Source organism: Melozone crissalis, unplaced genomic scaffold (genome assembly GCF_028551555.1).
Source record: "Melozone crissalis strain CALT ecotype California unplaced genomic scaffold, PUWL_Pcris_2 ptg000016l_1, whole genome shotgun sequence".
In the NCBI taxonomy this organism is placed as follows: Eukaryota; Metazoa; Chordata; class Aves; order Passeriformes; family Passerellidae; genus Melozone; species Melozone crissalis.
Window position 1 is genome coordinate 15,960,110 of NW_026535794.1, and position 27,625 is coordinate 15,987,734.

General features: G+C 44.9%; 1 protein-coding gene across 5 annotated transcripts in view; it reads right to left on the bottom strand.

The window, feature by feature from the left end:
• Positions 1–6,765: 6,765 nt before the first annotated feature.
• The window catches only part of JCAD (junctional cadherin 5 associated), a 60,357-nt gene continuing 39,497 nt past the window's right edge, over positions 6,766–27,625 (bottom strand). For 3 of the 5 annotated variants that reach the window (XM_054273438.1, XM_054273439.1, XM_054273440.1), the window contains 2 exons: positions 23,444–23,805; positions 13,341–17,135 (listed from right to left, as the gene is read on the bottom strand). In XM_054273438.1, the coding sequence (XP_054129413.1) occupies positions 13,388–17,135; positions 23,444–23,745 (4,050 nt within the window). In that variant the 5' untranslated portion in view covers positions 23,746–23,805 and the 3' untranslated portion in view covers positions 13,341–13,387. Of the gene's footprint in view, positions 9,503–13,340; positions 17,136–23,443; positions 23,806–27,625 lie in introns of those variants that run through there. The other 2 variants (XM_054273441.1, XM_054273442.1) reach the window with 2 other exon arrangements.

Below are 27,625 nucleotides of genomic sequence, written 5' to 3' on the forward strand. Positions count from 1 at the left end.
CAAACGCCTTCCCTGCTGCAGCGAGGTGGAGCATGGCACAGGATGCAGCTTATCACAGATAGCAGCTGTGTGTATCAGGGGTCTCCACTTCCCTCTCCCATGCTGTTTGCTCGGCTCCCTGCCTCTCCCGTGCACGCTGTGTGAGAGGTTGGGGTAGGGGATGGATTTCAGACCCATTAACAGCTTTCCAGACAGCTAAAGTCAGTGTCATGGGGCACATCCTGCTGATTCAGCAGCAGAGGGCACTTCCTATCTCAGGGGGAAGGCGAATAAAAAAGAAATAAATCTGCTTTGCCTCAGGAACCATGAGTTGCACCTTTCAACCCTGTCTGGGTGAAATGTGGACTTAGATTACAAAACTGTACTGCTTCACTTGCATAGCTAAAGCAGTGTAATTTCTAAGCCATTAACAAAACTGTACAGATATAAATGCAGTCCCAAGCATTTACCAACCACTGAACTTCAGCTGGAACAGACACTCCATAGAGCTGTGTCCACATCAGGATTTGGTGGTTTGAAAGGTTGAGAGTGGGGGAAATATTCAGATACTCAGATCAAAACCATGAAAAACTGCTTTTGGGGTAGGGGGAAAAGGGGGTTTGCAAAGACCATTTCTGAAGGTTTGAAATCAATTCACCATTGTGTTGTTATTCTCACTCCTCCCAAATACTCTTTCCAAATCTTAACAAAACATTATCCCAGGATTATTAAAACACCGACATACCAAATAATATTTTGATAATAAATCTGCTGTAAAAGGCACAATGTTCTCAATGAACATCCTCTTATTACATGAGTTGACAAAATTCCTGAATTTTTGTTTTTAACTTCTCCAGGAGAATAAAGGATGATTTTTACATAAGGAATGTTTCTGTTTAAAATCTGTCCTGGGTACCTGGTGGCCTCTGTTTGCCTGTCCTGAATCACCTCCCTGTTGTGCCTGTGACCCTTGGGGCAGGGAAAAGGGCTCTGTATTTTTGGCATGGTGCTGATATCCTTCAGGGGACTGTTGGCTGAGGTGTCAGAATTGTATGAGAGCTGCGTAGGTTAAGGAGGATGTTGCAGGAACACAGAGGTGTGTCTGCACTGAGAGGGAAAAGGAGCTGGAAAGTAATGCAGAAGGCAAAAAAAGGTTTGTGGATACTTCTCTACCTCAGGCACTCAGGAGGAGGCTGAGAAGGGAAGGAAATAAGAGAAGCAGCATATCATGAGCTGAAGAGAGCAGTGACATTTTACAGCAGCCAAAGATCCCCTCCACAGTGTTTGTACTCCTTTCATGTGGCGTTATCAGAGCTCTTTGGAAGAGTTTATTATCGTGTTCCCTCAGACAGCAAGCAGACAGCCATCCTGTGACCCACATCCTGAGTTTTACAGCCCTCCTTGTCCTGTGCCATCTGGGGTATTTATAGTGTGACCCACCACTGGGAGAGCAGAGGACTTCCTTTATACTCTAAACATTACGCTACAATAATAATGAGAAAATGGGACAAATGACAAGCTTTCCTGCCCAAAAAATGTCATAACCCCCTGCCACTTCAAATGACGTGAGCTGGCCAGGTCACCACGCTCATGGCACTGTGAGTTTCAGGGCACTGGTGTTGTTGTGGCTATGCTGAAAGGCTGAAGGCTGTACCTGGGGCAGCACATGGAAGGAAAGTCTAAATATGCTGCAGACTAAATCACACAGGGATGGGGTAAGAGAAGCTGAAGCTTCTGGTTAGGGCAACATCTGCAAAGTGAGCTACAGCTGGCCTGTAAATACACTGCTGCAGACCATAGCATAGCACAGCACCTCAAAGAGATTTTGGAGCTTTTTTCCTTTTTTATTTTCCCCCAGGAATTTGCCTTGATCTTGATTATTGTTACAATAAGTGATCTTCTTTTAATGGATAAAAGGAAGGAGTTGGCTTCCTTCCTTTCTGCATCATCTCCTGAGGTATCACACTTCTGCAGGCTGGTGCTAGCACCTCACTGCATAAATGGTGCAAAGGGATTCCCCAGGAGGTTGTTTTTCTCTCCCCCAAGAAAGGGACGATTTTGAGAGTTAAAATAGCTTTAAGTGAATGTGGTAACATACCACTGTTGCCCAGAAAGGTCAAACAAAGGGGCTGTGAGAGGTCAGTGCGAGAGATAAAGAAGATGAGGTGTGTGGAGAGTAAGATAAGAGCTGAGGTTCTTATGTGATTATCAATGGTCAGGCATGTGTGGGCTAGAGTGGCAAAGGATGAGTGAGCTTGTGCTTCTCCCAGTTAGAGCTGGGGAGGGGGTGAAGGGAAGCCGTGCATCTGGGAGAGTTTTTGATTGGCTCAGCAAGGAAACTTTTGAGTGAGAGCTGAGCAACCTCTGCTCACCCTTAGCCATCACTACACTGTCCCACTGATGTGCTTTGCAGGCCAGGGTGGGCCTGAGCACCGACAGATTTGCTTGGCAGGAGCTCAGACTGTGTTGGCGAGTCCCAGTCCCTGTCTGGTAGCAGGAGCAGAACCTGTGCCCCCTGAAGCATGCCATGAGAGTGCTGGCCAGGTGACATCCAGGAGCAAAAGGACAGATAGCTCCCTGCTGGAGGGACTGGCATCAGCCTTGATGCAGCAGAGAGGGTGGGTGGTAGCAAGTGCAGAAATGTCTCTGCTCTTATGCTTTCACTTTTCCTATGGGGCTGTGTGTGGGTTCCCTGACATATGGCCAGGCCCTTTCTTCAAAATGTTGGGTCTCAATGGAACAGGAGAGTTTGGACCCTGGGCTTATGCCTTTTGTAATAGCCCATTCTGTTAGGTGCATCTGCAAAAAGTAATGGACAACATGCTTGGATTGATTCAGGGATCAAAACTAAGGTAAAGAGTAGAAACAAAAACTCCCATGTATCAGCAATGGAAAAGAACTGCAAGCATTCTCCTACCAGCAGAAAAAATGTAGGAAAATTGGTTTCTAGACTCAAATTGGGTGGGATTATACTGGACTAGAGATTTTTATACTTCAAGCAGGTGGGGAAGGAGGGGGTATAGTGAGATCAGGTTTGCTGGATGATGAAGAGGAGAGCAAAACTGCCACAATGATTTCTATCTTCAGCCTCCCCAGATCTGTTGGGTCTTTTGTTCCACATGTTTGTTGGTTACATGTGAGAGGTATTGGGATGAATCCACTGCTTCTACACAGCAGTACACGTGAGTGTGACAGTAAGGTCTAACCTGCCTGTGAGCCAGTGACAAATGACAGAGCTGCACGTTCTAGCCATGAGCAACCTACAGTTTTGCCTGGGGGAAAAAAAATTGTATTAACTTGATAACTTAGCTCTCTTGAAGTCCTATCAGCACAGATACAGAACATGCCATTCTTTACTGCAACACAGCCAAAGTAAACTATCCCAGTGCCATATCAACTTTTGCAAAGGGAGGGGAAAACACTGACATGGAGTGGAAAATGCTCTGGTGGCGTAAGTTTGGCCAGTGCACATGGCTGGGTGCCAGGCAGTAAAGGAGGAATCTGCCCTCGCACAGAGGCAGAACACACCCTGCAGGTAGCAAACAAACAGAACACAACCTGGAAATGAATGTCTGTGCTGGTCTGAGACAGTGTGGATATGGAAAGAAATTCTTAAAAAAAAAAAAATCTGTACCTCATTCTATAGACACCAGGTTTGGAAGCAGCAGACCCCTGGAGAATACTGCAGCCTTTTAACACTTCACCAATACATTTATCTTTCTTGAAGGCAGTGCAAACATCAGAGCACATGCTCCATTTTACCTCATGATAACAACATCAACAATATCACTGAGTAGTGTACTCATGCAAAATCTTTATTTCGAAAATGTCTTGTCTTGAATAAAAGCACTCCTCTGGTTTACTTTTAAGCCCAGAAACAGTATTTGCATTGTGCAGGCAAAAAATACAAAGAAAATTCTTAAAACACATTCATCTTCTGATATCATATAAATAGTATTATAATTGCTTACGTCTATTTCCTCTATTTTTATCCCACTAAATCTGCCTGTGGACTAGTGAGAGAAGAAAACCAAGGCAATGACATAGTATTAGTTTTGGAGAAAGGCCACAGTATCTTAAAGACAATGTGGAGAATTATCTGTATTGTATAAGGACAAAGACACATGGATACTGATTCACTGTCTAGCACACATATCCCCTTGTTTTCCAGGTCAGGAATGGCTTTCAAGAATGGTTCTGATTATTTTCTCTGTTGATCTAGAGCTGAGAAAGCTGAGATTGTGGCTGTTAAGGGTAGAAAGTTCCTCCTTCATTTTATAATATGTATGTTATTGTGGTTTCTCTTGGCTGGGAAATTTCATTTCTATTTCTAATCTCAGCCATGTGTCGGTCAATTCTGATTTAAGTTCCCTTCACCCTCTCCCTGCTGTGCAGCTCTGCATGCCATATTGCAAACATATTTTTCAGCATGGGTGGGAGGTAGCACTGTGGTTTGGGCTTTGCTATTGATATCAGGATTTCCCTTTTTCTTTGTTTGAAATTTTTTTTCTTTGGAAATAGAATTGATGGTAAACAGGTTTCATTTAGTCCACAGGGGAGGGACAGCGAACATTTTCTTGCAAATTTGATAAGAAATCACAATTTTCCAATTTTTCTAATTAATTCAGTGATATAGTCATCATCTCATGAAATCTTCAGCTTGAACCTTTATTTGGATTATGTAGAAGAATAGAAGTCTAAATTTTGTAGACTCCACTTGTAATTAAAACCCACTCCAGTAAATTAGGGCTCCAGCACTGTGGCTTATTGCCAGTGGAGGGAAATTAGGGGATTGTTTGATCCTCAACCAAGAAAATACCAATGTCTTCCAAAAGGACAGCTTCACACAAAACATTCCAAAGTCTAACAAGCTGTCAGTTCTCTCCATTCCTTTTAGCACTGTTTTGTCTGTCTTCTTTGAGCTGAAGGCTCCTGCCAAGTAAAGATTCATTTCTCACATATACTTGCCTATCAGATTTTGAAGTTGGACAAAAGGACCCACTTAGCAATTGCAAGAACTGTTATAATTTAAAATGCAAGAACATCGGATTTCTGCATTTCTTCTAATCACTCCACTGTTTGTTTTTTGTCCTTTGAAAAAAGGCAGTGAAGAACATATCAACATTTTAACCCAAAGAGAGGGACGAGCACTATAAACTAATCTTTGGCTGGCTGTCCATGTGGAAAAGGCAATAGAATGTTGACTCTACTTATTTATATTGATTTGTGATACTAAACAGAAATATTTTGCAAAATTCCAATATTTATCCTTAAATAAGCTCTGATGGGAATGATTATTTTTTAAGGGCGAGAGGTTAATTCTGTGACTTTACAAATTTAAGCATTGCTGTCCTTCCTGTTTTCCTGGAATCATTGGATGTTTCAGTACAAAGACTTGCTCCCCACATCAGGAGCTGAGCCAAGGAAACTTGATGGTTTTGAGACATGATGCTGGTGTTTTCAATAAAGACAAACCTGTGGTATGAAATACAACAGCCCTTCTTATGCCTGGGAAAGGCTTCCTGAGTTAATCTCTGATGAGTGATGCATGGTCAGGTGCACTGTATCACCGGGCATTTCTGTCACCGGAGGTCTCAGGTCATTCAGAGGCATTTCCCTCCTCTGCCTTCCCATCCCCTCCTGTGGCTGTGGTGGTGGTGGCACTTCAAAAACTGAAGAGCTCTGCTCAGACCTCACTTGTCGTTCCAGACGACTCTAGCAAGGAGGATGGCGTGGGGCCCGCCAGCAGCGATTCTTCAGGGAAACCAACTTCCCGCAGGCGCTCGGGAACCGCAGGAGGGAGCGCGCTGCCCTCCCAGATGCGCCGCCCCCGGACAGAGCCCAGCCCCGCTCCCCATCCCAGCCCCGATCCCAGCCCCATTCCCGCTCCCCATCGCGGCCCCGCTCCCCATCCCAGTCCCCATCCCAGCCCCGCTTCCCATCCCAGCTCCGATCCCAGCCCCGCTCCCCACCCCAGCCCCGCTTCCCATCCCAGACCCGATCCCAGTCCCGCTCCCCATCCCAGTCCCGTTCCCCATCCCAGCCCGATCCCAGTCCCGGTCCCCCCGCCTCTGCCGCACCGGGAGTGGCCGTCCTGCCCCGTTCGCGGGGCTCGGGCCGTTCGGCAGCCCTGGAGTTCACGGGTGGCTTCTGTTCCTCATATAGGAGATAGGAGCCTGGAATGTCGTGTTCGATTTTATCTCCCTGCCACCAGCCACGGTTACTGGTACCAGCCCCTCAGGATGTGAGTGTCCCTTCTGGATTTCAACAGGGTAAAGGGAAGGAGTTGGCAGGTCCTCTTTAGCCGTCCAGGTCCTGAGTGTCCCCATTAAATATTTTTTTAAATGTAAGGACCAGTCAGGTTTGGGGGGGTTTTGCATGAATTTCTGAGATTGCTCATGAAAACAGTATATTCCCCCAGCCTCAGCTTCCTTAGCTATAACAGCATAGCAGCAGCATGAGCTGGATACACAGCACGTTGTAAAAACACAATTTTTGAGGTCTAGCTCTGCTCTTCCCCCTAGAATAAAGGCAGAGTTCCTCACTTTTCACTGTGCTTGCATTGCACGAGGCACTGGAGCAGCGTGCTGCATCCTCCACCTCTGCACCCGCTCAGCCCTGAGCTCCTGCTGCTGCCATTACTAGTGAGGGCTGTTGCCAAGACAGTTTTATGGACCTACTGAGACAGGCACTGGCAATCCCCATTTACTGGTTTTTAACCATGTCTGGCATAAAAGGAGCTCTCTGTCGACTGCAAACTGACAAAAGGCTTCTGGAAAGGTGATTCAGCTACGGTACAATACAGTCCATTCCAATAGCTGACCCATGGTATTGACACTGTAGAAACAGAGACAGAATTGCTGAGAAAACTATATCCTATTGATTTCTCAGTTGTCTGTATCATAGTATCAAATGAAACTACCAATGTTGTTAGAGGAATACACCATTTCTGCTCCTTCATCCACTGGTCAGTCACACACTACTGCAAAACAAAGCTTACGCACTTTTTAGGTTTTCTTTTTTTGGTTTTGATCAATAAAACTTTGTCTGCAATATTGTTAATACTGGTGCCTCTTGCCACTTCTTCTTCTTCTTTTTTTTTTTTCAAAAGATCTTGGATGTTTGTGTGCTTTGGAAAAGTAGTTACTTGACATAACTGATGAAACAGACACATTGCAGAATCAATAAACCTATTCCTATCAGAAGAAAATAAAGTGCACAGAACACTTCTGTTCCCTGTAGACATAAACAGAAGGTAATAGCAATGCTTGTATGGGACAATTTACAGTTCTTCTGCAATCAAGGTTAAACTAAAACTTTCAATTAATTGCTATGCATCTCAGCTTCACTGGTTAGTAGGAAGATGATAGTGGATGAAGTTCTTTCAGAACTGTTTTTTTATGGGCAGGATTCAGGTGGGGAGGCACTGGGGGGAGAAACATGTTTTCTAGCTATCTACAAGTCCCTGGATGTCCTAGATGGTGATGAAGAGAGGTGAATATAGTAAGAGTGGTAGGAACAGTTTGTCAACAAGTATTGCTACACAGCATGTGCAAGAGTTAATACAATAAATTATACACCACATTTTCTTTTCAAGCAAGCTTTAAATAGTCCATATGTAACAGAATCATGTGTTACAGACAAGAAACTCTTGCTGCCAAAACACAGGATGAGTGTTTTTCCCGATCCTTCTTTCCAAATTACAGACTTAGGAAAAAATATTTCAAGAAATTACAAGATTTTAAAAAATAAAATTATGCTAAAACCCAGAAAAGGCCAAGAGAATAGACTGGTGAAGTACATGAACAAGTCATCAGAAAAATGTTAGTACACAGGTACTTACAAAAAACTTACAGGAATGGACATAAAGGCTTTTAAGACAAAGATAATTAGCAGGCTAATTCAGGATCAAAGGGCAGAATGCATAGGCTTTATTATAAATTCTGTAATTCATGCATTTGTGTGTGCAGATAAAATATATTTAAAGCCATGTATTTAAATGCCATCAAAAAGACACTTGAACTTCTCCCCACCAACACCTGGTGGCTTCAGGGAAGAAGAACCCAGTTTTACTTACTTTTGTGCACTGGCCTAATCCAAACTCATAATCTGTAAAAGGGAACAAAGTATAAGAAAGCAAGCAGGCATTTCATCTGAGCCACTCGGCAACACTGGGACAAAGATCCAAACCCACTTTTTGGTAATCAGCGTCCCTGGAATGGAATGGCAGCAGCACCAGCCTGGAGAGTTCTCAGTGTGTTTCAGAAAGTGGCTCCAAGAAGAACAATCCAAGGGTTGAGTGGGAAATATTAGAAATTAAGCCTGTGGTAAATAGATAGATGGATGGATAGATAGATAGATGGATAGATAGATAGATAGATGGATAGATAGATGGATAGATAGATGGATAGATAGATAGATAGATAGATAGATAGATAGATGGCTTTTTTTCAGAGCAAAATAAGGTAGCACTACCAAGTAAGTGGCAATATGGTGTGTGCATTAAGATATATAAGTGAAATCTGCTTGGGGCACCTTCACTCAAAGGAATAATTCTTCTTAAAATATAATTATAATAATAATTATAATAATAATAATACTTCTTTATACTTGCCACTTGTTAGCAATTGTTTACATCGTAGAAAAATAGATAGTATTCTGTAACAAGAAATATAGTTACTTTGTTAAAATGGGCTATTTTAAACCAGCTACTATTCTTTCATATAAAGAATTTCTAAACAGCAAAACAAAAACAGGTAATACTGAGTGCAAAACAGCCAGTGGTATACTTTGCATTGGTTTGAAACATAGTTGCCAGCTACTATAATTACATGTTCTGTACACTGTACTACAAAAGTCTTCCATCTTTTAGAAGCTTTTGGGTTTTGTTTTTCTTCTTTATAGGTGGCAAGTAAGTATTTAATCCAAGTAAATTCAAACTCTGGAAGTCAGAGAGAATTTCACAATCAGTTTTTGCTACCATTCTTTCACATTCCTTCCCCCACACAGTGCAGCAGCACTTTCTACTTATGGCCAAAAATCCCTTAAGTAAAACAAAGTTTAGAATGTAGATACTTAGAAGTGTAGCTTATAGATTCACATTCTTTTAAAAATAATTTCACAAATTTCCCACGTTTACATTTACACCAATGTAACACCTCACTTGATGCGTTTCATTATCCTTGCTAAAGACTGAAATAAAGTTCAGATGAAAACACTTTGCCAATAGTAGGTATTGTCTTAAACACTACAAAGCCAGATGGTTCCAATGTAGAAGTCATTTTTCTGTGATCTCCACAACAGTTTCAGACATGAATAGCTAATTCCTAGTGGCAGTGGTAAAGGCATTATCAGTACACCATGAACATCACAAATGGAGACAATTTCCAAATGTTAAAGAACAAAAACCAAACAAAAAGCACTCAGAAAAAAATCAGTGAAACATTCTTAGTAGAGCAGAAATTTCTCTATTCTCCTCTTCATTAATCTCACACCTTTTCAACTTTGGTGGGGTCATATGTATCTGGAAAAAAACCAAGAAAACACTATTAGTAATGTATTGTGAAATCTATTCAATATTTCTGGCTGTGAAAATGACACATCTTTTCCCTAGCTTTTATTTAAAAAAAGAGAGCTGATAAAGCTTGCTGCATTAAAGATACATATCACATTCCTGACCCAAATTCTGTGCTTTTACCACTATAATTCAGGAACAACTCTGACCAAATGCATGAAGATAGAATTTGGGAAGGCCTTGGGTAGATAGGAACAAGTGCACTGAATGCTAAGTGATTGCTTCCAGTTTTCAGGTGCTTTGACAGGAAGAAAAAGACATAACATTTGCTCCCCCTTGTACTGAACACTAAGGACTAGTAAATGCTTTAAGCATCCTAGCAGGGTGTGTAAGGCAGGCTGAAGGAGTGATTGTGCCATGCAGTCGTCAGGGTCTTTTCATTTGATTGCAAATCCTTCATTTCAGATTAATTCAACAGAAAACAGGAAAGCACAGCTGCATTGCATCACTATGGTTAGTCTGTCTTGCTTCAGTCTGCAAAACTGCAGCTCATGTTTCAGCCTTCTTCACCAAAGCACTGAAATGGCTTGCTAACACTCTTCTTCACTTCCAGCCTCCCTCCTGCAAGTTCACAGGACATACCATAGGCTGGTTTTCCTTTTCCCAAATCCCTGAGGACACTCTTCTATGAGATTTCTTAATTGGATTTATCCCACTGCTGGCCATGTAGTGAGCAGACATGAGCCTTTTCCTTCACCCTTGTCACTCTGGGACAGGATTGCAACAAAAAGGCTTTGCCCTGTGAGCTCTGCCTGCCCAGTGCCATCATGCAGACACCTGGCTTGCCCTTGATGTGCACGGTCATGGCATGTAGGAGCCAGGGCTACCTAGGGAGGAGTCTGCAGGCACAGAGGGCCCAGACAAACCGGCACTGCAGCCGTGCTGCCGCGTGCTGCTTCTGCTCTTACACAACCTGAGAATCTGTGCTAACCTTAAACGTCCCTCCCGTAGGCTGTACTCCCACTGCACTCACATTTAAACAGCTGAGCATGAAAATAATTCCACACACAAATATCACACTTTGGAGTAAAACATTCATCCCCGGGACTTTCGTGTTGATGTGAGTGAATGTCTTCATTCAAACATAAAAAGCAGAAAAATCCTCCAGGGAAATTTTTGCTCCTATGTGCAAGTGTCCATCTGCTACATCCACACTCACGTCAAGGGGGAACTGGCTAAGAAAGGATTTCTGGATTTGGCCCCAGTGGGTGGATTTGTGTTGCAGAATCTTTTATCACTTCTCTTGCCCACCCTCCTGGAGCTGCTAGTCCAGCCAAGAAACGAGTCTGTGCCAGCAACACCTATGATTTCTGCTATGCCTTTTCTGGTATTTCCAAACAGACACCACATGAATGCAAAAAATCAACAGAAATAAAGTTTTTGAGGGCTAGTGTTCTCTAGGATAATGCTGCATCCTTTTAAGCTTAATGCACTGATGGTGTATGAAGATGCCTCTAAAGTCATAACATTTTTTTTAATCATAAATATTTTGCCATCTAAGCTGTTAAAATACAAAATTCTGAAGTGTTCTGTGACAGGTTGACCTAAGAATAAAAATGGATTTGCATTTCAGAAACCTGATTTTCCTAAGGCCAGACACATTCACATTAACAGAATTCCCCACAAAATTTCAGGTGCTCACTGTTTCAGTGAGTGGCAAGACAGGGGTGGGGAGGAAGGGAGAAAGCCAGGCCACAAGACCTGGAGCCTCTGCATGGCTCAGTATATTCCCTGAAAGCTTACCCATGCCCTCAGCACCTAAACCAAGGACACAAAAGTGCCAGACTGACAGGCCAGGTCACCCTTTTGAGGGGGACAGACATTGGAGTTCTAGCACTGATCTAGAAATGCTTATTCAACATTTGGTTAAGCTCATTTGAAATGCTCTCTACAGAAACAAAGCCAGATTAGCAGACTCATGTCTCCAAACAGCAAAGGAGAAAAGACATCCAATGCATTTGGGAACACTTAGAGATGTTCTCCTAATGGCAGTATTTGCATAGTAAGATGAGCTTGCACTCAGTTTTGGCAGGGCTCTTGCGCTGAGATGACTGTTCGTCTGCCAAGCTACATTATACATGTGAAAGCCTGTTTCTGCTAAGGCCTGCAGCCTCTGTGACAGGCCCAGTCTGCAATTATAAGTCTAACATCACGCTACCTTGCTCCAAATAGAGTGGCCTTTTAGAATGGAGTATTTGCTCATTGAAAGCAACAAATACAGTGCTTTTTCAGGATTAATTCTCATTTGGGCTTTCATTGGTACCAATGAGCTATTGTGAAAATTGGAGTGAGATTTAAAAGAGGAAGACACAACATCAGGCCTTCTTACAAATATGAATCTACAGTCACCCTGTAAGGTGAAGCTTTTGGGGCCAGCAACAAATCAGGGTCTCTTTGGATGGGAAGAGGCCAGAAGCCACCTGCCCAGCCCATGTGTGTCACCCTGGACATGCACAGCAGGTAGGGACATTCATGCCATCCAAACATGGGGAGGGCTGTTATGGCTGAGAGGGAGCTGCTGCAGTGGGAACACACTGCAGAATACAAGCCTGGCATTGTCAGCAAGAGGGATAAATTTAGACCTAATTTACTGCAGAATAACTCTCCAATAAAACGCACACAATCTGTTTTGATACATCCCTGAAGTCATGTCACCACAACAGTTATTTTCTTCACTCCAGCAGAAACCCCAAGGGAGGAAAGCATATGAAATGCATGTGGGGCAGACCAGACCTGATGGGTATAAGAAAGCTGAATCAGTCTGTTTGAAAAATCTGGTCTGGAGAAATACAGTTCAGGGCAGAGAGAGACAAAAATGTGGCATACAGAAAAAGACATGGAGAAAAAGGCTTCAAGGCTGCAGGAGTCAATACTTAGAACTCATACAAGCATTTCTTTTCAGTTGGAATTGCGTAAGTCCAGTTTAAAGTATACCTAATTTAATTTCAGTCCCTCTGTACTGGAAAACTGTGAATAGATTTTTATCAATAAGGTTAAATGAATAACCTGTGCAGATTTCAAGGCAAAGTGTCAACTGTAACAGAAAGGATGGAAAAAGGAAGGAGGAGATTAATACTAATTTAACAGCTTTCACACTCTATGTTTGCTCACTCCAATTTATTTAATGGACTAGGCAGGTGGCCTGGGAGATTTATCCCTTTACACAGGTCTATAGCAACAACTGATTTTCAGTTGTTAAAAAATTGCTAAATGAAAACTGTTTCAGAGAGGGAACTGCTCATGTTACTTCGGGGATGCATATGGACTACACAAGTTTACATGTTTTAGAGAGAGATCAGAAACACCAAAAAATAGTAAAAAAAAAAAAAAGGTGTTCACTGAAATAGTCAACTTTCCATTTGTCCTGGGGTTAATAGTTATTCTCAACATCTGATCTGGAAAATATTCATGAGAGAGAGAGAATTTCCAGGCCCCTCTGTGCAGCCATTTCCCAGAGGCTTCATAGAAGAACATCAGATTTTTATTTTTAGTTTCTTCTGAACTATGATATAGTATGTGTCTACTTAAGTATTAGAGAAGGAAAAAAAATTGGCATTCAAGGAACAGCTATGATTAAATGACCACACGTTCCCAAACACTGGCATTAGAGTGACTGTCTTTGAACTCCACTGTTTGAGCCTGGCCATTCCCTGAAACAATTAGACAGAGATAAGACCTTAGGGAGCACTCCAGTCTCTGTGAATGAATTTCTGTATCACAAGTGAGTTTTACAGTAACAATTCCTAAAACGGGACCAGAGAACGCTCATCTTTTCCACAAGGAGAGCAAAGTGGGTGGCTCCCAGATGAGGATAGTACCACCTACAGCCTGTTACTATTTGAGCAGCATTACGTGGGCATAAGCAAACCGATCATGCCCATTACATAAGAAACGAGTGCCCATCTGGATCTCCCATAACAGGGTCTTACCTAACGAAAAATCTCTGTCGATCTTCTTCTTGTCCATTCCACCTAAACATCCATTTTCACTGAGAGAGATGACACGCTTGGAAACAGCCCCTGAGCTTGCCAGTTTGCTTCCTCTCTCCTCTGGTACCTTCGACAGCTTCTCCTCATCCACCTCCTCTCCCGAGTCTGCGCTCTTAATGCTCAGGCGTCTCATGCGCGACACAGAGTCAACTTCCTTCATGCGCACCAAGCGATCCATGGCAGTCCGGCTGGGTGGGGACGTGAGCTTGCCTTGGAGTGTCTCTATCACTTTGGAGGTGCTCCTCACTCTCTTTTCTGAATGCTGATAAGCAGCTGACTTGCAAACCAAGTTTTGGTCCTCACCTTGGCTGGGACTCACAGGCTGTTCAAGAACTTGCTCAGTTACCACTGGTTTAGCATTGGCTTCCTGGAGAGTGGCCTGGCTTTCAAAAGGGTACAAAGATCGCCCTCCCGCTCTGACAAAGAGAGCGCTCTCTGTCCAGCCACACTTTCGTCTGCCTTCATAAGAATCTTCTTTTTTTCCTTCTTTGTTACTTACTGTGTTCCCTATTGTTGATGACTCAAAGTCCTGAGCACCGTTTGAGGGGCTAGTGCCTGGGCGGGGCCCAACCTGGTCATCTGGAAGGAGAGACTCCACTGCTATATCTATACCTAAAATTCTTGCAGCTCTTGCCTGCAATGACTCATTCACAGGGATTTCCACTGCATTTGCATCTGAAGAGTGATCAGAGTTGTTAGCACCAGGTTCTGGGGCCACATCAAGTCCTACTGACCTCAAATCTGGCTCAGAGCACCTTTGGTTCCTCTTTGTTAGTGACAAGCATACACCTGACCCTCTCTCTAATACCCTATCATTTGTGGGAGTTGCACCTTTGCTCAGTTTAACAAAGTCTAGGTAATTTTGGTCTTCACTCATCTCTTGCAAGACAGGGTTATTGAAAGGATTACTGTGACATGAACTACTTGAGCTACTGGACAAAACTCTTCTGATAGGGCTCTCATGAACTGGCTGTTTGCTTGTTCTGCTCTTGGCTTCCCCCATCCCCATTTCTATCAGTCTTCCATCTGCTGGCCTGACTCCTTCACTGCTCCCTCCTGGCTTTGAAAAGCCTTGAGAGCCACCACATCTTAGCTCGCCACCATGCTCTGTCCCCATGCTCCAACTTTCAGACTTACTTTTAACCCTTCCTGGCCTGATTACAGGCACCTCTGGCACAACCATTTCTGATCTCCCACCATGTTTTAGCTCCTGGCTTGATTTCTCATTTCTGGACTCCCTCCTGTGCATAAAGGCACCTGCCTGCAGAGGAGCTGCAGCACTTTCCAAATCTTCTTCACTGCTTGTGCTTTCCTCCTGCCCTTGCAGCTCCTTGTTAAAACTTTCTAGCTCACTTATTGCATCCCAGGGACGGCGACTTACAGGTTTCAACAGGAACTGCCCAAACGGTTCCGAACTGTTGCAGGGAGCACCTGGTTCTCCCTTAACTACATCTCCCTTGGAAAGAAGGCCATTTTCCCTCTCTTGGACAGGCACAGGCTGGCTCTGGTGGGCTTTTGGGGAGGGAGACTTAAGGACTGAGGTGGCAGTCCTAGAAAATGCACTGTTGCTAGACTGGCTGAGGTGAGTCTGGCCCTTCATACTGTAACTGTTCTGTCTGGAGCTTCTCTCATCAGAAGGTGACCCTGTCAGTTTTGCCCCAGCTGTGGATGTTGTACATCCTGGGAGTTTTGGAGATAGCTGCTTGCTACTATCAGGCTTCCCAGGCTTTGTACCATGGAAAAATTCTGGGCTCTCAGGTTCTTCAGAGAAACTTGTCTGCGTCTGCTGGTCTTTGTACTGATCACCTGGCCAGGAGCCAGAATATTTGAGCTCTCTGTGTTTTGTAGGCTGAATAAATCTGAGGTCATTCATTTGTTTGAACTCTTCTGGTCTCCACAGCTCTTGTTTTTGTAACTCATTTTTATTGGTCATGCTTCCTGTAAGCGCTTGTAACTCCAAGTCTGTTGAAGACATACTTAAGAGACTTTGTTCTTGCAAAGCTCCATTGTTATCAAACCTATTCTTATCAGGGCTCTGAGTTATGTTGTTGTTCCTATCTGTATCTGGCAGATTGGATTCTGATTTAACTGGGATGGAGACCAAACAAAATATAGTTTCATTCATTTTTTTCTTTGAACTCTTTTTGCTCTGCATCCCAGTTCCAGGTTCAAACTTTTTCACTTTTGTAACAGTCTCACAGGTGTTGTCCATATGTGAATTTCTTACAGAAAGTTTGCCTTTTGTGTACTCTGTGCTGGCTTCGTTGCGGGGGCTGTGATTAGCTGCTCTACAATTGTCTCTTTGGTCCGGCAAGGCACAGTTTTCCTGATCTCGGACGGATGGTGCCAACCATCTGTTGCTATGCGGGGAGCTGTCGGAAGTTCTTTCTCCCTTCGCAGAACTGGACAAGTTTGATGCATCCACAAAGGCACTGTTGTACTGTACTTCAAGATTTCTCTCTTGCAAAGCACCAGAACTGGGACTACATGCATTTTCAGTGTGGTTAGAGTTGCCCTGCAGACCTTCCAGTGGTGCAATTTTAATGTGGCGTATCCGAGGATCATCAAAGGGAATGTACTGAACGGAACGCAGGTGGTCAGCAGGGCGCCTTGCATGGCTTTGCTTCGCATGAGGAAAATGGTTGTCTTTGCAAGGGTCACCCCCCACTTCAAAAGTATTCATTGCTGGTCGTTGGCAGGGGACAACCTGCTCTGCAGGACCCTGTGGGTCACTGCTGGCGCACGGGTTGGTTTTAGGCACTTCACTGGGGGAACGGGGGGTCACGTGTTGGTGAGGTGGGGATTTGTAAGAAGGAGGAGGTACATACACTGGGGGCTCCAAACCAGGGTCTGGAATGCCAGCATCTTGCCTTGGCTCATTGACTTTGGCTAAGTAGGAGACAGGTTCCTCTTTCTGGTAGTGGTCCTGGAAACCCACGGTTTCTGCAGGTGCCCTAGTCTGCCTCTTCAGTTCATAGGATGGAGGCTTGAGAGGTCTCCCATACTTGGGCTTCACCAGGGGAAGGACATTGCCTCCTGTTCCATGGTGTTTGGCAGGTTCCCCACCCAGTCTGTTTGGGGGATAGGAGGGGGTTTTAGTGACGCTGAGTGAGTTGTTACTGTTGGTCAGGGAGGGCATTTCCACGCACCGCATGCTCTCAGGTGAAAGGACCCTTGGCAAGGACTGCGATTTCCCCCTGCTCTGGGTGCTGAGTACGTTGTCTCCCAGGGTCAGCGAATAAAGCTCTTGAAGTAGCTTCTCCCTGTCACCCTCAGACATTTGCCTCCCCACCTTTTTTGGCTGGTTCCAGCTCTCTATTTCCAGACTTTGCCATTTGCAGGCGCTGGGCACTTCACAGCTTTCCTGCAAGCCGCTTCTTCTGCCATACCCTGCACCCGAGCCCACCTTCAGCTGATTCTCCTTGGGGTGCCGGGGTGCCCCTGGGGATGCAGCCAGGCCTTTCATCTCCACACTGGCCTTCTGGGAATAGCCCAGTAGCACACTGAAGTCCTGTCCTCGTCTTCTCCAGTAGGCCAGATCTTTATCAGTCTTGGGCTGGGAAGACCGTGCTAAATGAGGCCTGTCATAAGCCCTGGAAAAAAAAGCAGTGTCAGAGGCAGAGTGCACAGGTGCCTGTTCTTTCTACCATGGGTAAGGCCATTAGGAGGTCAAATGATGAGTTATGCCAATGGGGTTTTGTGTAATCTATTTGCAACCAGATGACAATTTTAATGAGAGGATTTAAAAGTCAGTCAATTAACATGGGTAAAGGAAGGGAAAGAAGCTCTTCTGACGGGTTGTTAGCTATGCAAAGATGTTAGAAAGAGAGACAAATGCACACAGTTACCTGCTGTGCAAACGTGCACAGCTCTCCTTGATGGACATTAGAAAATTCCCTGCCCGCAGCAGGAGGCTTGGAACTAGATGATCTTGAAGGTCCCTTCCAACACAGACCAGCCTCTGATTCTAAGATGCCATTCTAAAACCAGAAGTGACTGTCTTAAATTACTTCTGTATCCTGCTAAATTAAAATCTATAGATGTCAAGGAGACTACTGTGGTATTCAAGTTTAATAGAATTCCAAGAAGCAGAGGTAGGGAGAACAGGTAGGTGTCTATATCATAAGATTTCATAAGATATAGTCTGTAAGAAACATGATTTGCATCCTGGTAAAAGTGCTGAAATTAAACATGTCAGTTCCTGAATTGATTCTTGTTCATCTTTCTGAGGAACAAATTTCTTCAGGGTGCTTTGGATTAAATGACACATGTCACAACAATGGTGATGTATCAACACACTTCTGAATAAAACAGAACCAATATTTTAAATGTAAAATACTTCAAAAGAAGTATAAAATTCTTAAATAAAAGAATCCATCAGTGAAATATGAAAGACATTAGACATTGCAGATTAGAAATTCAGAACACAGATTTACATGAACAAAATAGGTTCATTGTCTGTTCTGAACAGAGTGTAAACTGTTTTATACATTTCTGCAGAACAAAATTGGTGCCCTTCTATATAAATAATTAATTTTCTACTTGAATTGCATTCTGCTATTCTTGTACCTAAGGTGTCCAACAATATAACTGCCTTTACACTATGTGGCTGCCACCAGCATAAGACTGGAAAGAAAAATCAAAATTGACAGAAATAGGACAAGTATGCAGATAGAACCCAAGAATTTCTTCCTCCTCCCTGCACCCCAAGGTATATAAACAGCATCATCTGGCTCCTTTTTACTAAAAACATGATCTATTTAAATGATCTATTTAAATAGGACTTTGTAAAGACATAATACAAGTCAAAATTCAGAACGAAAATTAAGCCATGCAGATCCACAGCAATTTTCTTTTATGTATATTACTTTCATCCTATGAGTCTAAAATTTTAAAAACCAGACTGGGATAAGGAGCATCTTGTTCACATTAATTCAATTGGATTGAGATTGAGCTTCTGAACAAAATGTTCTGCCTCTGAAGCATGAAACACAGTTTGATTGCTGAACCCCAAGAAGGAACAGACATCTCCATTAATCAATGAAATATAACAGGACACCTCCTATATCAGAAGCGACTGTGGTAACAACAAAAACTTCCATGTGGAAACATACAGCTGAACAAATGTTGTTTTCTACCTTTTCATCTCATCCTCATACTGCTGTGGCACCATCTGTATCTGTGTTTACAAAATGAGGGGAGAAACAGGGTCCAGTAAGAGTGAGGAGAAAATGAACAGGTTTGCTCTTTCTGATTGATTTTATCCATCATTGTAAAAGGGTCTACAGAAATTGCAAGAAGTACAGTCGTAGATTCCAAGATCAGAAGAGACCATTAGAATTATTTAGTTTGACATCTTGCTCAGCACAGGCCATCAGACTTCTTTGAGATGATTCTTGCTTAAGTGGTAGCGTCTCTTAGAAAAGCACCTAAAATTTTGACTTTTAAATATCCTGTGATGTTGCAAAGCTTAATTCACGATTAAAAAGAACCCCATAAAATAACCCAAAATCCTTTTCAACAGAAAGAAAGCTCCTCCATTTATTAAAAGCTGTTAAAAAGATTAAATTTCTTTTTAAAGGTTAATAACTAGGCTCCAGTAATGGACTTTAGAACATGATACAATCCATTGTGTAACCTGTACTATGTCATCATTGCAACAAGAGTGTAAAAAAGACATTTAAAAGGGGGCATTTTGAGCATTTTAAACCTGATCCTTTCTAAGATCTACTCATAGGACAGACAGTATCTGCCTCTCTAAATCCTGGCTGAGGCACTAGAAGTGCTTACATAGCCAGCCTCTATCAGGGACCCTGTAAACTTGTGAAGATGACACTGCACTGTGCGGAGGGAAGAGGATGCTCCAAGGAGCCTCCAGTGCAGCTCCATCCTGAAGTCTCCTCTGCTCCCAGTGATGGAGAGCAGCTCCTGCACACCTGCATGCAGCCACGGCAGGCAGGCACAGCACAACCACCCTGCCTGCGGCCACAGCTGCAGCACAGAGTGCCTCCCTCCTGGATGTGTGGCACTTCTGGCTCTTGCAGTCCATCAAGTGCTGGAACGGGAAACTTCCAAGAGCCACTCCAAGTTTAAAATGCTTCAGTGCAGCCTCACCAAAGGTGAGGTGGTGCATATCACTAGAGAGAAAACTTCAGAGCCCCTGTGTGCAGCAGCTCATCTCTGACTCTGGCACTCCACAATTCTGTGTCTCTCCAGGATGTGCCAGTGCTGGTGCACAATGAAATGCACACCCAGACACAGCAGCTTCCACGTGCCTGACAGCTGGGAGGAGGATGGAGCCAAGGATGGAGCAGTCCCGTGGCACCAACTGTGGAGATTTAAGTTCCAGGGACAGAGTGGTCCCAAGGGATCCAAGGAGATGAGTTTTAATGTTACAAACTCTCTTCTAACAGGCCTGCTTCTAATAAGTATCACATTTGCTCTCATAAAATGCTTTGAATAGATTCTATACAAAGTTAGTTTAATTAAAATGGTTTAAAACCCCCAAAACTATTTCTAGCTTTCTGTGAATTTTAGCCCTTTACAAGAAATGAGGCCAAAAATCTAAGCTGCATTGGCTGTATGACCACATTTCACTGAGCTGTCTTGCTCAGAGCCATGGATTGAAGCTGCCTTTTTCCCCTAGGGTGATGCTGGACCAGCAGGACCTCACATGATGCAATAATGGGGCCAAAAGTGAAGCAGCATGGCACAGGCATCCAAGTCCAAGCCCTGCAGAATGAGGCCACTGCAGGGCTATGTAGGCAATGTCTGTCCCTATTGCTGGCTGCCAGCGTGCAAGTGGAAGGTGTTGGGCACTCAGTAGCTCATCCTGCATGAGTTGTAGGCACTGGCACAGACTTTGTGCCCCACAAAGAGCACAGTTAACAAAGTCAGCAAGGTGGAAAAATTTTCAGAGGGCTGTTCTGGACGCTGGCAGCTTCTGTTCTATTTTGAGATCCTATCCTCACATACACTCTTCTGAGACCCAGCACTGGAAAACACCAATATACTTTTCTAATTGTTCCAGCAGGTGATCTCATTAATGATATCTATTTATCACTAAATTTGCTAGCTACTAACAGTTACTCCCACACAAACAACTAAGCAAAGTGCCTCTTCTCTCTACTTAGAACAGAATCAGAAGGGAACTCTGTGAAGAGAACTCTCATCTATACCCATAGGATCAGCTTTCCCATTTTTTTTTTACTTGTCTCCTCTTCCAAACCTTTACTGTGTGGCCTCCAAATGCTCAGTTAAGCAAGGACAGCTAGGAGAGCCCTCCCACCATCTGCTCCCTCACTGTGCCTGAAGAACAACAGGATGGAGCCAAACACCCCTTCCCCATTCCACCAGGGCATCACTCTCCCCTCACCAGCAGCAGGAGCAGTGGCTAAGAAGCCTCTACCCTGCTCAACAAGGTTTGATTAGCAGAACAACCTTAATAAGCAGAGACAACAGCATCATCCCTTGCCATCACAAAACACCACAAGCCCTGCAAACTTGCCTGCAAAGGCAGCCACGAGCCTGGCAGCATCACCCACTTCCACGGTGTATGGGAGAGGATTAGTTCTACATCAGTGCTATAAACAGGAGTATGGTGTAGATAATTCCCTGGACAAGGAGCCTTAGCCATACTCAGAGTTGCTGTGGAACTGTCACCACCCCTGAAGGACACACACAGCCCGCTCAGGCCCTCTCCTGCCCTGTGCTACCTGGGAAAGCAGCACCAAGAAATGGTGGCAGGAAGCCTGTGATGCCCAGAGAGAAACTCCCTGGCTGGTCATCTTCTCTTTGGGCCCCAATTGTCCCCAGGTCTCTGCAGTGTGCAGCACTTCCCAAGCTTGGGAACCAGGAGCTGATTTCCCAGAGCAGTCCAAAAACCAAGAGCAATATCAAAACACCTGCTGGAGCTCCCCATGGCCTGCCTGTCACCGGCCTGAGCACACCCAGCTGGCCACCACAGGTATTTTCTCTCCAGCTCTGGAGCAGCTCACATGCACATGGCAGCCTTGTGACTTGGGAGGGGACCTGGAGGGGCTCAGGAGCTGACAGGAGGCACTGCAGTGCTGTGGCTTCCCTGGATCCAGCCTGGAGAGCTCCCTCCTCCCTTCCCAGCCCAGCCATGGCTGTGTCATGCTCCACACCAGAGGCACTCCACACTCCCAGGCATGGCAAGGAAGGGATGATACAAAGGTTTCTCCAGCTGCTAGTACCTTGTTCTCAGTTCCCAGTAGGCTCACTGGGAATCAGAGCTTGCTGTAGCAGTAATAGCAAGAAAATATTTCTATTTTTATGAAAGTGTGACAAAGCCATTTCCAGGGTCGTGTTCCCTACGTTATGTGGAAAAGCCACTTTTAAAAACGAGGATTAATATTTAACTATGCTGTAGACTGGCACGTCCCACCCCTTGCATTTAGGAAGAGATGTTTAAACTGTTAGAGAGCATTATTTGATATCTAGCCAAGGCCAGCAATTACAGATATCTCTGCCATATCCAAGATGTGGGGCAGATGTGTGAGCCCCTGCAGATGCACCAGAGGAATGGGAAGCAGGGAGGCAGCAGCCCTCCCAAACCCCTGTGCACCCACACAGGCTCTGACACACAGGCTGCAGGAGCAGCAGTGCTGTGGCTGCTTCCACCTCACACAGTGAGATCCTCTTCACAACAGTATTTCTCCACACTAAACTGAGCATCAGCTTCAGCACCACTGCACACTTTCTTCCCCTGCTTCAAAACCTTCTTCACTTTTATTCTTTTTCAGTATCTTTCCTCACTTTTTTTTGTTGTGCCGTTTACTTCATCCAAAACACACCAGAAAGGACTCTCCCAATTACCCTTACATCTGTGTTCTATCCTTCCTTCTCTAGAATGGATGGTTCCACCTGGGGACCTTCCTCAGGACTTGCTGTCCTATGACTGCTTTAGAGGGCTCACATCTCTTCCTGCCCATTATCCTAACTGGCAACCAGCAGCCATTCCTGCTCCAGGCAAACAGGCTTGCAAGGGGAAAAGATATGAAGGGAAAGAGCAGACAAGCCCAGGAGTAAGGGGACACATGGCTTTGCCACATGTTACTGAAGGTCTTTGTAAGAGGACAAGCTCCCAAGGTGACAGTGTTTGCCCTGCTTTCAGTTTCAAGCCCACTCGGCAGGAGGAAGGGGCTTTTCCTTGCAAACCATCGTCACACTTGGGCTGGCTTCCAGTTCTGCTCGAGCCCCTTTCCTTTGTCCATCTGCAGCCCTCAAATAGCTGCAGAACAATGGCTGAGTGTCGCTGTGTACACTCAGCTCTTCCTGCCCAGCCTGGTGTGCACGTACTCGGTGCTGAGCAAACCATGGCTGCACAGGCACGTTCTCTGGAGTGACAACAACAGCTTCCACTGGCTTGGAGTTGTTTGTAAAAGAAGTGCACAGGCACCCTCTCATGTTTACTCCACGAGAGCAGCCTTAGGAGAACAAGCAAGTCTTCAATGAATGTAGGATCACCCACCAAGAGCTGCATGTGGCTGAATCCACAGGAAAACCTGGGTGTGTAAGTGGCAGAAAAAGCAGGGTGCAGTTTTCAAACTGAAGAACAGGATGACTTTTTTCCTTTTCTTTCCCCCTGTGCCGGAACTAAGCTTTCCTAAGTCCATCAGAAAGGCCTTTCTCATTAGTAAAACATATTTTCCCACACTCAGCCACTTCCCATTATCCCTGTATTCTCAAAGGCCTTTCTCTAGCAGAAGGTGAATGGATGTGCCACTGGATGTGGCCATCCAGTGAACGGAAATGGTTACTGGGATGGGAGCAGGAAAGGATCACAGGAAGATGGTGTTAAGGGTTAGAGTCATGATTAGTTATCTGTTAAGACCAAAAGAAAGAGAAAGCAAAGCCATGGCATGATGCTGAAACTTACCCCCCTTCTGAAGTATGAAAAGTGGACAAACCCTGAAGGTCATGGTGGTAACCAGGACCTGCTTGCCTCCCTTGGCTCCCATGGCTGCTTTCAGTGCTGCTTGAGCTGGTTTTCACCAGAGGTCTCTTGCTGTAGGCCCCAGCTCTGGATTCTGCTTCAATCCCATTCAGTGCTGGTCTCTGAGCAGATCTGCTCCCCATGGTTTCATGCCGGTATCCATCGTATCTGCTCTCGTACGAAGCAGGGGGATTTTTCGACAATTTGTATCCATGAGAAATCAGAAGGTCTTCGACACTGAACATGTTGTGCTGGATTCACTCACAGCTGTGCCATCAGAAAGCTCTTTCCAGCTGGACCCATCACTACAAAACACAACCAAAAACAATCAGAAGGCCACTTAGGCAAGAAAAGGTCCCTTTGATCAGCTGGTAGGCTCAGGAAGCTAGGAGTCTCATCTCCGCTACTCAGTTTTTCAGTCTCTTAATAAAAAAGAAGAAGCAAAGTGCATGCAGATGCTGATGAAACATGTGCTGCCCTTCCCTAGACAATACACCTCCCTGCACTCAGCCAAGCAGCAGATGCTGTGCTGCTGCTGCTGACTCAGTCCCTTTCACTCAAGAATTCACTGGTGACTGCAGCTTTCAAGTTTCACTAATGCGACCTCAAAATAAAAACTTTGCACTGGAGGTAAGCCTACAACTTGAGCAGGCACTTCCTTAGACAACTATTTTTCTCCAGTCATGGAGAGGTGTGCTCTGTATTATGTTTTAAGTTGCTGCAGGAGGAGGGGGTGGATTACAAAGCAATAAGCCTCTCCCCATAGTTCTGCATATTCCAATTAAAAAGAAATGTTCACATGAACAAGGACGAAATATGCATAAGAACAAAAACGAATTATGCAACCACATGAGAAACCCAGGTAATATCATGCAATAACCCAGCTAAACAGTCCTTTTTACAGATTACTTTCTTTTCTCCCTAGATTGGTCTGCTGCAATCCTCAGCTAGAATAACACAAAACCTAAGATTTCAAGTATGCTGTTTTCACAGCACACTTCCATTGTGCAACATGACTCTAAACAACACGTGATGCTCATGTGTATTGTGTCTCAAGGATCTGCAAGACACAGGATGGTCAAGATTTTTCTTCCCCAGTGACAGCCCTCAATTCTGTACTGACTAGAGCACAGATCCAGCAAACTGAATCAGCTGTCTGAAAACAATCTCTATTGCCTATACCACTCTCACAGCTTGTAATGGCAATTATAGAATACCCATTCTTCCAGAGTTTTAAAAAGTGTGGAAGGAAGGTAACGTTCTGTTCTGAAGGTTGTACAAAACAATGGACCCATCCTGATACATTCCTCCCTGTTTGAACTGTGTTAACAAAAGAAAGAAATTTTTAAAAGGTGAATAAAAAGGTAAAACACACAAAACACACAGAAATAGATTTATGTAAAATATAACCACAAGATTCTTTTCCCTGCATGAAGAGTTCATTTAACACATCTAGTGAGTACTGTGTGTCCTTAGTAGCAGCAGGTCCACCTGAGGATCATGAGCCCTGCACTAGCAGCTGCTTAAGAGGAGACTGTCTCTGCAAAGATCATAACAAAAGTACATTTTATACACTGTCTCTAATGCTCTTCCTGGGCATGAAGAAAGGGAGGTCTGTTCCTATTGTTCACAAGGATTTACCTGAAATGGAGCAACTACTGAGATGGCTGTTCCATGTTTATTAGTACTAAATCTCTCAGGCTACACATACACAGAAGTGGATGTGTTGGCACACCATATAAACCAGTTTCTGTGCTGCAGCACTCCATGTGTTATAGCCACTCTTTGCCTATCCAGTGCCCAACCCATTTTCTGTCCCACCTTGACTCCTGGATGCTGTGCCAGCTGTGGAGCCAGCCTGGTGTGCAGCTCCAGGCGCCCAGGAACCTTCTAGCTACCTCTGCACTGCCCACACTGGCCACAGCACTCGCCCAAGGAGAGCTCACAGTGTAGAAAAACAGGCACAGCTGTTATGCAGAGCCACAATTTAACCTGGAACACTGCAAAAGTGGCTCTCCACCCTGAGAGCCTCCTGAACACCTAAACCGGTTTGTCCCTAGAGCTTAATGAATCTCCTCCCTTTTCACACATGCAACACTACACACCCTTTCAAAACAGAGAAATAAAGCTCTGTGCTGAGGATATTAGCCCCTGCTAGAACAGAACTTCAAATTCCCGGTAAGAGCTTGGAGTAGATGAGCCAGCAGTAAGGACAAGCAGGCAAAAAGCAGGGAGGAGAAGGACCCTTCCCTCATGGAAGAAGGGAAGGCTTTGTGGGTTATTTTTGAATGCTGACCTAAAAAGCTGATTTTCCATCCACCCCCTGCCCAGACTGTGCAAGGAGCCAGGTATGAGCAGAGCAGAGGGAACAGCTGGTTGCTAGAGCTGTTCAGCTTCTAACAGGAGAAAAATCCAATGTGACTTCCATAAACAGCAGAAAGCCCATCGAAGTGCTCACAGGTGCAAGGAAGAAATGTGCTTTTCCTGCTGTTAGAAGGCTGCTTTGGAGAGGAGTTTAACCCCCTCTCTGCCACCCACTGCAGCCATCAGACAGGCAAAGCTGTGTGGGTGAGAAACCTCCAGCCCATGGGGTTTACTCTGATCCTTCTTTTGGCACCAGTGGAGAGGAGCAGCAAGTGGAAGTGTGCCATGAGGAACTGGTATGACTGTCTCTTCCTGCTCTGCAAACTCACCATGTGTGGAAGGGGAAACCCCATGGTTACGTGTGCTGGGGAGGCCCATCTGGGAGAAGGATGCTATCACTATGCCCATCACAACACCACAATGGGAACAGCCAAGGGGGAGAATCCTGCTCCGTGCTCATGGCACAAGCTCCAAGGAGCCAGTAGCAGTGGTGGCAGGGGGCCACTAGATGGGACATTGTCAGGACACAGCCTCAAAGGGCAGTGCAGAAGTCATGGGGAAGTAGCATCTCCTGCACTGGACCTGATCAGGGACAGGGAAGCCAGAAGTCCTGCCTGATCAAAGCTTGCAGGACATCAACCATGTCAGCACCCATCATGTGCAAGGATGCTGGCCAGCTTTCTGAATCTGGCTAGAGTTCTGGGACACTCACCCCACCCTCCCTTAGATAAATAAACCTAAAAAATAAAATCAAAGGAATTGGATTGGCAGGAGTAACAAAACCATTGCTGCAGCATTCTATGTAAATAATCTGTCAGTCTGGACCGCAGAGTAAAGGCTGTGCAGAGCTTCTAATTTGAGGGAAGATCAACAATGCTGCAAAACAGTTTGTTTTTCCAGCCCTCATTTGTTTTGTTTGCCAATGACATCACTGCTTTCTGATAGGGTTTGCTTCCTGAGGATGCCTGCTATCTTGCCAGTGTTTCCGACTTGTCCCCAGCAGCCGGTACAACTCTGCAGTACATTGGAAACAGGGGCCAAGCTTTTCTCTGGAAACTTCTCAGCAGCACTCTCAGATGCAAAGAAACAAGTGTGAACGGCGGAAATCAGCATCAGCCCCCATGTAGACAGACACAATGGAGACCCACAGCCTGGGCAAGAGGAACACAATGGGATCGGCAGATGGAAACGTCATCAGAGCACCTCACCTTGGGGTGCTCGTTCCAGGAGTACGGAGCTCACCTCCGGCCTGAGAAAAGCCCAACGCACTCCTGAAAAACACCCCAAAGAAATTTGGTGCTAGTTTCCTCTGAGCTGCTTCTGGAACTCATTCTCAGTGGGGAAACACATTGTTTTCTATTTATGATCTGCCTTTGTCTGCAGTTGTTTTCAGTGGCAGGAGTTCCCAAGCCTTGTTATTTCGGGGGGTACCACCACCATCTGAATGATGACCAGTACCAGTGATGGTGAATGCCAACACCTGCAGCAATGGCAGAAGCAGGTCTTACCTCTGTGCTCTGAAACGACTTGCATGGCATTGAATGCATGGTGCTCTGCTCCATGGTGCTCTGAGCTGCCCCTTGGCAGGCTCCTTCCTTTAGCCCAAGTTCCACAGAGTGGAACAGCAGCTACACATTGGGTGGGAGACCAGGAGTGACAGAGGAGTTGGTCCTGGCTGCCCTCTGTAACATCTCTCCTGCCCTCCACTACTTGAAATGTAGGGGAAAGTGGTAACCCTTTCAGTGGCTGAATACAACCCCT